The sequence below is a fragment of the Aythya ferina genome (genome assembly GCF_964211825.1).
Source record: "Aythya ferina genome assembly, chromosome: 1".
In the NCBI taxonomy this organism is placed as follows: domain Eukaryota; kingdom Metazoa; phylum Chordata; class Aves; order Anseriformes; family Anatidae; genus Aythya; species Aythya ferina.
The window spans coordinates 95,243,344-95,256,778 of record NC_140296.1 but is presented as its reverse complement, the minus strand read 5'-3'; the positions used below and the strand labels follow the sequence as shown (position 1 = coordinate 95,256,778).

Genomic DNA, 13,435 nt, shown 5'->3' with positions numbered 1-13,435 from the left:
CATTTCCAGAAACATTCACACCTGGCTTGGGTTTTAGCTTTTTGCTTGTTTGTTTTCTGGATTAACTGTCTCTGTACTCAGCCATTACGTGAGCAGGATGAACTGCCAGCTTTGTTTTAATTGCAGTAAATCCAGAAGGAGCACTGAAATTTGAACAGGATTTTACATCAGTATTTCATCACGCTGATAGGTGACTAAATTCTTAAGTGAGAAATTGGGCCTCTAGAACCATAAGCCAGGAAGGACAGGGCACACTGCAGAGGAGAAACAGAAGCATGTACTCACAAAGCCTGCTGCAGAAAGAGAGCACACATGCTTGCTCTGCATTGGTCATCCCTGAGGCAAAGGCATGCAAGATTTTCCCAGATGAAGGCATAGCTAGGGCAGGTATGGATGTATTTGTACTGTATTTGTAAATCAAGCCATGAAGGCATTGTTTTTTTCTGTTTTTTTTTTTTTTTTTTTTTTTTTTTTTTTTCTGATTTCCTTGCTTTCCACATGATTATGTAGTGTTAGAGCAAGTGTAAATAAGGTGCATAATAATTGTAAAAAGAAAAAAGAGAAGATAAAAAGAGGGGAAAATAGGAAAAAAAATGGAGAAGAAAAAAAAATAAAATTTACATTATCTGCAACCCCCAGTGGCACAGGTTGCTTGAGACCCCTGCATTCCTTTCTGTAGATGCTGCTGTGTTATTCTTTGATACGGAGTGTATCCACATCAGTGTTTTAGTTCAGACCAGCAGCACCCTTTTGAAGGATGCTTTTTTTTATCCTGGCCATCCTCGCTCACTGTGCTGCAATTTGTATCATTAGGAGGCCTTAGACATGTGAACTGGGTTCCTTCCAGAAGAGTCTAACCTGGAAGCCAACCTCCAGGAGACTTCTAAGTGTGTCCCAGTGTATTTCTGGCCAGTGCAGCCTTGTTCTTTAACATCTGCAGAGATGCTGCCATTTCAAATTCTTCCATTATTCTTCCACTTCTTCTCAAGTGAGGAAGTTTTTCTCAAGTCTAGCTTCAGCTTTCCTTTTCTTAGCTTGTGATCTTCATAGCTCCTTGTCTCTCCACATTCTTAGCTGGAATAAACTCCTGCTTCCTTCTTCTGTTAGTCATTAGCCTGAATTTATTTATAGACCATGATCACAGCCTCTACGGACTGACATACATGCTATGCTTGTATGTTTGCAAAAGCAAATGAAAGTTTGTCAGCAGTGCACAAGAGTAGTTTTATTGTTTCGTGACTGGCTCCTCAACTGGATTTTTGTGCAAAGGATCATGCATGGCGGTGGCAAAAGCCCAAAGCTGAAATAAGTAAAAGAACTCTTTTTCCTGTCTGTGTGTAAGGCTGGCCAGGGAATAGCTGCACCTTGCTTTGGCTGGGTTGAGAGGGTTTTATGTTCTTATAAAGATGAGGATTCTGTTTCCAAAACTAATATTTTGTCCTACAGTTTTTAGGTACCTTATTTGTTGGCGCAATCAAAAGTTATGTTAATGAAACTGAATATTCCTAGAGATTTTGCTTATTATGGAATCTTCCTTTTCTAGAGTGACTGAATTAACTGGATATGAGCCCCAAGATCTGATAGAAAAAACCCTCTACCACCATGTTCATGGCTGTGATGTGTTCCATTTACGATATGCTCATCATCTGTGTAAGTAAAAAGAATACTAGACTGAAATTTATTAGCCAGAGTGAGAAGTTTTGCAGGCAACAGGCACTATGCTGGAAAGTAAAGAAAGGTTTCCATATCTTGACTGAAGCTTGATTTTCAAAAGTGCTTGGCTATCACTTAAGGAAATGATTACTTCTGCAAATAAGCTAGAAAGTTAATATGCTGTGCTTATACAAATATATCTGGGTACTTTTATCTTTGACTTAAAGGATCTGAGCTCTTTTGAAAATGTGGACTTGATTCTGGGTGGTGAACTCCTGAAGGAAAAAAAAAGAAAATACAAAAGAGCGAGTGAGTGCGCAAGAGGGGAAAATCTGGACTTTGCTATCCTCTGTTGTTAGAAGAAAAATTATGCAAGACCTCTCCATTCCTCTGAAACATGTTAGTAATAATCAGCCCGTGTTTGAAGTGAATGCAAACCCAAAAAATCCTGAGATGAATGTTCATTAATAGCATGTGGATGAGGTTTGGAGAATGGAGTGTCAGGAAAAAAAATTACACATTTAATAATTCCCCATCTGCCAACAGAGACACTAATCATATCTTCAAACATCTGGATTTGGGAAGTAGTTCATTCAGTAGCACATTAATTTGAGAAGCAAATTGAGGGAATAGCTGAAATCTGGACTTGGCTCAGTCTGTTGTAGCCCATACGATGCAAAGATGAAATCCAAAAACCAATGTCAGTGAATTTTTTTCCAGATTGCTTCTGTGGACTGAAAGCAGCCAGAGTCAAATACTTCTTTTAGGCTTCCTGAAGGAGAAGGTAGTTGGTTCTTCACCTTACTCTGTGCTGTTCATGAGGATTTGGAATATAAAAGAAGGATGTAATTGTGTTTGGCACAAATCAGTGCTGAAATTCCAAGTACTGAATTCTGTTGATGGCCATGTGTACTACACCTGCAAAAGCAAAAGTTGATCTTTACAGCAAGATCATGTTTACCATAACACTATTGACGTTTTTGAGTCAATATAAAATATAAACTAGAATGATTCTGTAATCAGGGATTACAGAATACCCCATTGGGGGCATCCTTTTTGTAGTGCTATTTTCTGCAGCTGGTTGTGAATGTCAACCTGTACAAAAATTGCTCTTTATTTGTACATGACTATTTAAAATATCTATATCAACCATTATACGGATGCTTCCAATACAGCCACAATCATCTCTGGAAAACAGTTTATCTATTTTAGAGCAGAGTCATGGATAGCGCTGTCTGTGTGGGAGAAGACCTGTAGTTTGGCTACCAGTTTGACCTATGTCAGACTGGAGTTTTAAAAAGAGACACATCATGTTTACTGACTTTAAAAAACAAAAAAACAACAAAAAACAAACAAACAAACAAAAAAAAACAAAAAAAAAACAGACAAACAAAAAACATTAACAAAACAGAATAACTGAAAACAGTTCTCTAGATACTGTACCTGAATTGCAAAGATAAATTATTGTAAAGTTTAAAATCAGAAAAAAAAAAAAAGAAAGAAAAAAAAAAATCAAAGCAATTAAATGCCAAGAAGCAAAAAGAAGGAAATGGCTAACACTTGGGCAACAGTAGGAACAGTGCAGAATCATAGTCAGAATACTAAGCAACAGGAATTATTAAAACAGATGTAAAGTGTACAAACTTCCTCTGGGGAGCACTGTTATAACTCACCCACCATCCATCAGCAAATGTCTGAGGAACACAAGCAGTAAAAGGTTGGCAGGTTTGACGTACACTTCTATAAAACAATCTGATGATTAAGTGTCATCTGATGAAGAAATCTGGAGAGAAACATCTTACACCTAATAAGGGTATTTAGCAAAAAAGGAAAATATAGCAACCCTAAAATAGGGTAACCAATTGCTCTTTCTTAGAGGAAAAAAAGCCCAGACTGAAGACCTGAAGTTAGTGAACTTTGTTAGGCAGCACAGAGAACAAAACAAAGGGAACAGTGAGGGAAACAAATTAGACGCAATATAAAAAGAACATCAGACTATGAGGAAAATGTAGATGTGAATATTTGCCTAAGGTGTGCTGGCAGTAAACAGTGTTTCCTGTTTTAAACATTTGATTTACTTCCAGCTCTATGAAAAAGTTTCTGATATTTGAACTAGCGCTATTTATTTCTATAGCACCATCAATATACACAGTGTTTTCTCTGCAACGGGGGAAATGTGGCCACACAAATGATGACTCCTTTCATTCTGAAAGACATTTAGAACTTCTCCTTAGATTTAGAAACTTTCATCTAAAAGACAGGCTAGAGAAGCTCTTCCAGTCCAGACAAAATATTCCTCTATTCCAGAACAGACAAACTATTTTTCTGGCTTCAGAGAAATCATCGCTCATGAAAAAAAATCATTTGTACCATCATCTCTCTGTGAGGGAGATTTTCTGCATCCCTCATGTTGTAGCATCATTGCTCTTCCCACATTATAAACTCTTAAAAGAATCGCTTCTCTGTGCCTTGGCAAGACAACCCACAGCCCCATCTGATGCCATCACCAAAGCTTCCTTTTTCGTTTTGCTGCTTCCTGGAAATCAACCTATGTATTTATAGAACCTATTTCATGGGAGAGCACAGTTTGCTGTCCAGGGCATTGAATCTGCTGTTGCTCCCCTGGTAATCAAGAGGATTCTGGCAGAGCTGCACTCGTTTTTAAGAGGGCAAAAGAACTGTAGAGGCTGCTGGGGCACCAACCCCTGACCACACCACCCAAGAGCTGTGCCGATGACATGCCAGGTTGTGTGCACCAGGGAAGCTAAACCAGTAACTGCTGTGACAGCAGAACCAAGAAGTCCATTTCTCTGAGTGGTATCTTGAAGCGCAGGCTGGCAACTCCCAGCTGCATGCCTGTGAGCCTGCTGGAGCCTTTTAAAATAGCCATCAGTGACAGGCCAGAAGGACCAGCCCAGCCAGCCCAATGCCTTTTTCAGCTTGCCTGCTAAACCAGGAGGGAACCACAACACAGGAACACCCAGCTACAAATGGCACATCTCAGAGCCAAGGCTAAAGCCACTGAGTCCTCCCTGTCTGATTGCAGCGGAGGCCACCAAGAAGTCTAAGCCTGCACAGATTGTCTTGGTAGTGGATTTACCTCACTCCCGTTTCTGAGGTTTCCCAATCAGCATCAAACAGGATAATTTCACCAAGGGCCAAATGGAAATTGACCTCATTTACTGTATCAGAAGCACAGCTACTGCCCCTGAGCCAAGGTCAGACTTTCCCCACATTGCTAAAAATGCAGGAGACGTGGAGTCCTCCCCTGTCCCAAGAGAAATATTGGTTTGTCCATATAATTAGGAAGGAAGGCTGAACACTGTAGTCCTCAGCGGTTTTCACATCTTTTAAAATACTGTCTTAACTGAAGAGCTAAAACAGGGATTTTTATTTTTTTTTAATAAAAAAGAAGAGTTAGAGAAAGTGAAAAGCCAAAGCACATGGAAGAACTCTGTGATAGCTGGTGAACCACTAGAGCATTAATCTCCATTATGGAAAACTGAAGCCCCATTACAAAAATATTTGTTAGATTATCTAGGCCAAAATGTAAGTATCATTTGCTAGGAGTGGACAATTTGGATTACAGAATGGCAAAAAAACATTGTGAATCCATGGAACATGGTTGGTTATTAACAAATATCTTTACAACAGGTTTATTTGGCATCATTACACTGAATCTATGAGTAGCAGATACAACACCTTTACTTTGGTGTGATTTATTGCACTTTAACAGTATATGTGTCTATATATTTTGTGTGTGTGTTTAAGAAATTAGACACATTTCCCCTATTTTACTTATTTATTTATTTTTTTTTAACATCTGCACATAGGCCCACCTCTCCCTGCCTCTCTGCAATTATTCTGTGTAGAAATGTAGGTGCGAGAAAGAACACCTGTAAGCATGAAGCAAAAAGCTGATGTATGAGATACTTCAAACTCTACATAGTAGTGGCTGGGTGTTAGCAAAGACAGGTTTTTGAGTGTCCTGCAGGGTGGGGTTATTTATCTTGTTGATTTCTGAACAAATAGATACCATATCCTGTAATGGAAGGAGAACTGACACTTCCAGAAACACCTGTCTAAAGTCAGTTAGCAAGAACCTGATTTTCTTAGGGAGATTAACTTGATTTGAAGAAAAGGTTGAGTATGTTGTGACTTGTACAAGTGGACAGGAGAGTAAACAGTCCAGAGAGGACCCCCATGCAACAGACTTAGAAGACTTCTTAGCAAGAACAAACACTATTGCTCTTCTGTTTCTGTCAGTCTTCCATTGGGCTATTTATGTTATCCACACTATTGCAGTCTTTGATATTTATTGAAATTACAAACCCACACTGCCCCAAGTAAAATATGAACAAAAAAAACACAACTCCAGTGATGGCTGTTGGCCATGTAATTAATTAATAATCTGGACAATCCCCCCCAAAATTATGCACTTTTTTGTTCTCAGTTTAATACTGGATGTCCTCCCTGTCAGAAGAATCTCCTATGAATGCTAAATATAAGCCATATAGTCCAATTTCAATTGATCATTTGCTCTACTAGAGTGCACTGAAAGAGGCAACCTGTTTGATCAGCTTATTTCTGCTCTGTTTCTGCACCTAGCATGTATACCAAGAGAACAAAATTACAGTGAGCTTTGATAATGATTTCAAAGTAGTATAAATCCTACATTGGAAAGCAGTAATTCCATTTTTTCAAATTTTTGGAATTACACAAAAATATAATTTTTGCGTAATAATGTATTACACAAAGCTACAAGGAACTGCTGCTATTGATTACTTTTCTTTTTTTTTAAATAGTTTGAGTATCAAAATCAATCTCTTATTTCCTAATTTAAAATAAATATCTAATTGTATAGGGGAGTAAGAAGGTTGAGTTCCGTAAAGACGTGCTTCTGGGTCACACAAGAGAAAAAGAATCTTTGAAGGCTGGGAAGTATATTCTGGTGAATCATTAGATAAATGCTTGGCACTGGACCAGAAAGATTTGTGGCTAGATTAAATATTTAAAGATGCTGCACAACTCATATGCCAAAACATCTTTATTCACAGAGAATCCAAGCTGGTGTTTAGAACATTACATTTTTAGTGAAATCTAGCTGATAACTGATTCATATCTCTGGCCCTGTCTTTATTTGTGTGCTTAAGAACCAAATAGCATTTTAATTTTTCTCTTTTAAGTCAACCTTCAAGATGTAGTGCTTACATAGGAAAAAGCATTATAGCATAAAATTGACTCCAAAATACAGTTATCTTTGAAGGTATGAATATCAAAAGTGCTTCCCAAATATGCTGGAAAAGTTCAAGGCAGTTGTGTCCACTTCAAAATACTTCTGCTGCCTTGAACTTCTCATTTTCAGTTAGAAGATTAAAAATAATAAATGTTTTTTGCTGAATGTAAAAAAGAGAGCAGGGTGAACTGGAAAAGAAAGAATACAAACCTTAATAGTTGAGAACATGCTACTTGTAAACAACATAGTGACATCATGAAAAGATGTAAAAGAGTAGGACAGATATCTTTGCAAGGAAGCTATCTTGTGTTTGGTGAGAGAAGGAGGTCTAAAAAAGGGGAAGGAGGGAGAAAGTTCCCTCCCTTGCAAATAAATCTCTCCAGGAAGTGGTCACAAGTGCAAGCAATGTGAAGTGCTTTTTTTTGTATTTTATTCACAGTGCTGGTGAAAGGCCAAGTCACAACCAAGTACTATCGGCTACTGTCCAAGCATGGAGGCTGGGTTTGGGTACAGAGCTATGCTACCATTGTGCATAACAGCCGTTCATCACGGCCTCACTGCATAGTGAGTGTCAATTATGTCCTTACGTAAGTCAAAATACTTTGTACCATTACGTGTTATCAGAAATTGATTCATTACTAATTGAATCCTTTACGTTTGCTTTATTTGTGTCTTCCAGTATCATTCTGTGTTTGCATGTTGCAGCCATTTTTCTCTCCTCATATCCTCCCTCTTTTAGCTACAGAAGCACACTGAGCTAAAAAGAGATAGTATTTTTGATGTTTATTTCATATACCATCTTCTTGAATGTGTAGTACCACTGGTAGCTTTTTGTGTTAGACCTGGAAATGGTTCTGTAATTGGCATCAGAACTTCAGTGGTGCTGTCCTGACACAGCAAGAGCTACAGCTACCCAGCAGAGGTCACAGCATCAGTTTGCCAAACAGAGAAATGGTAGGAAGCTTTACTCCTCACAGAAGTGGGTGAATCACAGAGGATTCCCTCACTAGCCTTGGGTTGCAGGCACTCGGGGTGAAACAACCTTCTCACAATGCCAAGCAGCTCCCACTGAGCTTGTGAATGTGCAGAGGTTTGGCATGCAGTTTATGAATTCTGGTTCAGTCATAAAGGTGAAGGTGACAAAATTCCTGTTTTGATATCAACCTGAGAGAGACAGAAATCTGCACAGAATAAGAGAGATAAGCAACAGTGGAACAGACTGTGCCTCAAAAGAGTATCTTAAAAAAAAAAAAAAAAAAAATGATAAAGGGCACTGCTTTTGTTGAACAACAGCAGAAAAAAACAGGGAACTATACACCCTTTTATCTACACTTGTCCGTTCCTTAACTGGCTTGGAAGTAAATTGTGTTTGCATGATGTTTGTGGTAGGGTCATATGTGTTTGCATATTATACTGCTGTTTCTGCTACCCAACCTTGAGGAAGTAAAGTGTATGACCAGGTAGCCACCACAGGATGTTTTCTCAAACTACATGAAGTAGGTATGCAGCCCTGGACACATTGGCCAACACTGCAGTCATTGCTGCACAGATGTGAGAGCCAGTGGCACTAAGGAAAGACTCCGTCCTGCAACCTGATTGAGTCCCATGAGCTGGGGCAAGTGATTTGAATAAAAAAGAGGAAGCTATGCCAGGGACGTAACAGTATAATCTTCAATTTTACTTCCAGGTTGTTCACCATTAAAAAGCAATGGAAAAGAGTTCTAGATAGGAAGTGTTAGAGAAGTAGTTTTTTTGTTATCGTTGTTTGTTTGTTTATTTTAAAGTTATTGTTTCAAAAATATGCTCCACTGTTGCTACAGACAAAACAAGGGGAGACCATTAATCATCAAGAATATATCAATTTATGTTTCAATAAATGATCCATAGTCTGTCCTCGATTTGTTTTTGGTTTTTTTTAGCCTGCTTTGTAGATCTGCCCTATATGTAGAACAAGTAAAAATGAACAAAACAGAGGAGAAAAACAATATTGCAGCTCCGATGGCCTAGTTACAAGGACATTGTGCTGACAGGAGAGGAACATTGCTCCTATAATCTCTCCTCGGAGCAAGTTGTGAGAGCCAGGAAAGAGACCAAAAGAGGCAGGTGACCTATTCTCCATAGTCACCAGTGACAGGACCCATGGGAACAGTGTTAAGCTGAGGCAGGGGAAGTTTAGGCTGGACATCAGGAAGAGGTTCTTCACTGTGAGGGTGGTCGCACACTGGAACATGCTCCCCAGGGACGTAGACACTGCACCAAGCCTGTCTGAATTTAAGAAGAGATTGGACTGTGCACTTAGTCACATGGTCTAAAATTTTGGGTAGACCTGTGCAGTGCCAGGAGTTGGACTTGATGATCCTTATGGGTCCCTTCCAACTCAGGATATTCTATGATTCTATGATCCCCAGTCTAGCATTGCACACTCATTCTTGGAAGAATGAAAACATTGTGAAAGTTAATATATTTTCAATGAGTTATTTTGGATCTGTGTGGTATGTTTGAGTATGTAATCTATTGGACTGTTTTTTTTTCAGAGATATTGAGTATAAGGAGCTTCAGCTGTCACTGGACCAGGTTACCATTTCTAAGTCACAGTTCTCATGCAGAAACTCAGTATCTACCTCGCAGGAAACAAGGAAAATAGTAAAACCCAAAAGTAACAAAATGAAGGCAAAACTCAGAACAACGCCTTACCCACAACAGGTAACTTTTTCAGCAGTATTTACTTGTCAGTTATTGTGTTAGAGTCCTTGAGCCAGGACAGAAATCCTCTGGAACTGAACTTCCTGTAAAGCTGACTACAGCATGCTCTGCTGCAAGAACATCCTTGTAGGCCAGAATACAACCAGACCCTTATGTTCTTGGGGTGAACAGCATAAATAGTACAAAACAGCTCTGGCAAGTGATGCAAACAGAAAGACTTCTGGATTTGGAGGATATAAAGTCCTTAAAAACAAAACAAAACAAAAACAATGTGTTTTCTTGGTCAGAAGAAGAAAGCCATGTATTAAGGACAGCTGTGCTGTGAAAATTTGAGCTAGCATAAAATACATCTTATTCACTGTTGATGTGCAGAGCTCTAAACATCACATAGACACTGGCAGTTTCCTTATGCTGGAGAATGCTTCATAGAAAGGAATCCTAGCAGAGTGCTGGAGTGGGATTTGTGATATCTGTCACTGGGTGTGCTAGAACTAGATGCGAAAGGGAGCTATGCAATTAATATTGTTGGAAGAGGTTACTATTACCTTAAAAAAAAAAAAAAAAAAAAGGCACTGAATGCATCTAGTACATACACTTCAGTCAAAACATCACATTAATGGTCTGACACTGCACTTATCAGTAACTTCCTGTGCTCTGCAACAAACTTATGCCCGCTGGTATTTAAAACTGCCTACAATCACTAGCTAAAATCCAGCTGGCAAATTATCAAATAAACCCTTAACATTAGGATGACAAAATTGTTCTTTGTTTGCATGTTAAGTGAAGGTTAGGTATAGTGAAGACAAGGAATTTCAAATGCACTGGTAAGCCACTGTAGCCAGTGAGATTGCAGTTCAAGGAGGCCCAGCTTTGGGCGCCTGTATGATATGTTATGCGGTTTCATATAAAAATTGGTCGTTTAACTCTCTTACCCTCCTTTTTCCCCCAGCAATACAGCTCATTCCAAACAGACAAACTGGAATGCAGCCAGGTGGGAAACTGGCGATCCAGCCCTGCAGTGAACGCTGCCACCATTCAAGAACAAAACTTCCATTCAGAAAACAGTGAACTTTTATATGCCCCGTCATATAGCTTGCCTTTCTCTTACCATTATGGACACTTCCCTGTCGAATCTCATGTCTTCAGTAGCAAAAAGCAAATGTTGCCTTCTAAGTTCGGGCAGTCTCAAGGAGCACCTTGTGAAGTGGCTCGTTTTTTCTTGAGTACGCTGCAGACAAATGGAGAATGCCAGTGGCATTATGCCAACTCCTTGGTACCCAGCAGCCAGTCACCATCCAAAAATCTTCCTGAGCAGCCAGTGAACATCATCCGGCATAATCTTGCACAGAGTTATGAAGGTGGGTGTCACTTTAAAAAAAGAAAAATGGAAAAGAAAAACTGTGGGGTGTCTGGGAAATATTTGTAACTGTAATTTGAAAATAGGAAATACAAGATGTTCAGGAAATACAGAAAATCAGAAACTGTGAAATGTAACATCTGATATGTTTATAGTATTTGCATGTTTATCTCACTTCCCTTTACCATAAGCACTTGATTAGGAGTATTAGGAGGGAAGGGATGCCATCCAGAGGACCTGGACAGGCTCAAGAGGTGGGCCTCTGCGAATTTCATGGAGTTCAGAAAGGCCGAGTGCAAGGCCCTACACATGGGCTGGGGCACTCCCAAGCAGAAATACAGGCTGAGCAGAGAATGGATCAAGAGCAGCCCCGAGGAGAAGGACCTGGGGGTGTTGGCGGATGAGAAGCTCCACATGAACTTGCGATGCACAGTTCCAGACCAGAAAACCAAACATATCCCGGGCTGCATCAAAAGAAGCGTGGCCAGCAGGGCGAGGGAGGTGATTGTTCCCGTCTGCTCTGCTCTTGTGAGACCCCACCTGGAGCCCTGTGTTCAGCTTTGGGGACCCAGCACAAGAAGGACACGGACCTGTTAGAGTGGGTCCAGAGGAGGGCCACGAAGATGACCAAGGTGCTGGAGCACCTCTCCCGTGAAGACAGGCTGAGGGAGTTGGGCTTGTTCAGCCTGGAGAAGAGAAGGTTCAAGGAAGACCTCAGAAAGGCCTTCTAGTATCCAAAGGGAGCTACAGGAAAGCTGGTGGGGACCTCTTTGTCAGGGAGTGCAGTGATAAGACAAGAAGGAATGGATTTAAATTGAAAGAGGGTAGATTTAAATTAGACATTAGGAAGAAATTCTTCACTGGTGAGGCACTGGACCAGGTTGTCCAAAGAAGCTGTGGTTTCCCCATCCCTGGAAGTGTTCAAGTTCAGGCCGGATGAGGCTTTGGGCAGCCTGGTCTGGTGGGAGGTGTCCTTGCCCATGGCAGGGGGGTTGGAACTGGGTGGTCTTTAAGGTGCCTTCCAACCCAAACCATGCAGTGATTCTATGATTCTATTATCAAACATCAGTTGCAAAAATGTAGTCACCAGAATTGCTTTTAAAACAGGGCATACCACCTCCTTCAATACTGGCCACTGAGCTGTGTAGTGGAATTACTGAGGTAAGTCATCACTGAAGTCAGAAAGAAACAAATGCACTTCAGTTCACGTACAGAAATTAAAATAAACATGATGTGTTTCCACAAAAATTGCAGGTTGTCCTTTCTGAATATGAAGTCATTCTGAGTGTCAGTACCTTACAGTTACTACACGGCATGACAAAATGAAATGCTCTGTCTTCCTGCTTCATTTGAAATGTCTTCAGTGCTCCCCCCGATCAATTGTGTCACCTCTCTGTGCAGACGGTTAGCTCAAATACTTTGAAGGAAGCACTGAAGACATTGATTTCTCTGAGGTGGCAGCCTATAAGAAATAACCTTTCAAAGCTGTAAATAATGTAAACAAGCTAAAGATACACTCTAATCCTTAGATCTCATATACATTACATTGATCTGCATACACCATTTTGATAATTTAAAAATCACCAATGGGGGCTGTTTGACATACTGTTATAAAGTTGGATGGAAACATTTCTTTCTTGTAACTTCATTATGGATGTGATGGAGGTAGCAGTAATGAAAAATAAATAAAAAATATTAGTAAGAAAAAAAAATAGAAAAGATAGGCTCAAAATTCTCTGTATACCAGAAACGAGCATTTTTTTTCTCGTAGGGACATAACATTAAATATTCCAGATCTGAAGGGAACATCTGCAGATGTTAAAATATGAATTTACTACAAGAGAGAGGAGATGGTATCAGAGAGTGAATGTGTCTACCACAAAATAACTTTGGCCCAGGGTTCCGTCCTTCATGGGACCATTTGAAGTGACCTAGCTGACTGTCATATTTTACTTTATTGTCCTGTATTTAGGTTGAAAATAAGTAAAATTGAAGCTTTTCTTACAGCTTAGCACAGGTTAAATTTTATTTTATTTTTTTTGTATTTTTTCCCTGAGCTCCTTTAATGTGCTGGCTTCCTTTTGCTGCTGTTGTGGGCTGGATGTCAAAAGGGGTAGCTTTAAACCAGAAGAGATAGGAAGTGGTCAGAGCACCAAGTTTGTTGGAGTTCAAGAAACACTTGGACAATGCTCTCAGACACATGGTCTGACACATGGGTGGTCCTGTGCAGAGCCAGGAGGTGAACTCAGTGACCTTTGTGGGTCCCTTCCAACTTGGGTTATTTTGTGATTCTATGAGATGTTTTAGGAATGGTTTTGTCCCTTCTAAAGATGCTGTGTCTTTGTGGGTGAGAAAGAAGTTATATCTTTTGAAAAGTATAAGGATAAAAGTAAACCGCCACCAGTAAGTCTGCAGGAACAAAGCTATCCTGTGTGTACAGATGTCAGCCCAGCTTTTATTCTCTGCTTCCAGACTAATGGATGCTG

The 13,435-nt window shown here is 39.9% G+C and overlaps 1 protein-coding gene across 2 annotated transcripts in view; it reads left to right on the top strand.

Moving 5' to 3' along the window:
• Positions 1 to 13,435, top strand: part of SIM2 (SIM bHLH transcription factor 2) — a 57,300-nt gene that overhangs the window by 36,557 nt on the left and 7,308 nt on the right. For both annotated transcript variants that reach the window (XM_084523958.1, XM_084523959.1), the window contains 4 exons: positions 1,544 to 1,650; positions 7,329 to 7,476; positions 9,424 to 9,592; positions 10,542 to 10,950. In XM_084523958.1, coding sequence (XP_084380084.1) covers positions 1,544 to 1,650; positions 7,329 to 7,476; positions 9,424 to 9,592; positions 10,542 to 10,950 — 833 coding nt within the window. The remainder of the gene's footprint in view (positions 1 to 1,543; positions 1,651 to 7,328; positions 7,477 to 9,423; positions 9,593 to 10,541; positions 10,951 to 13,435) is intronic.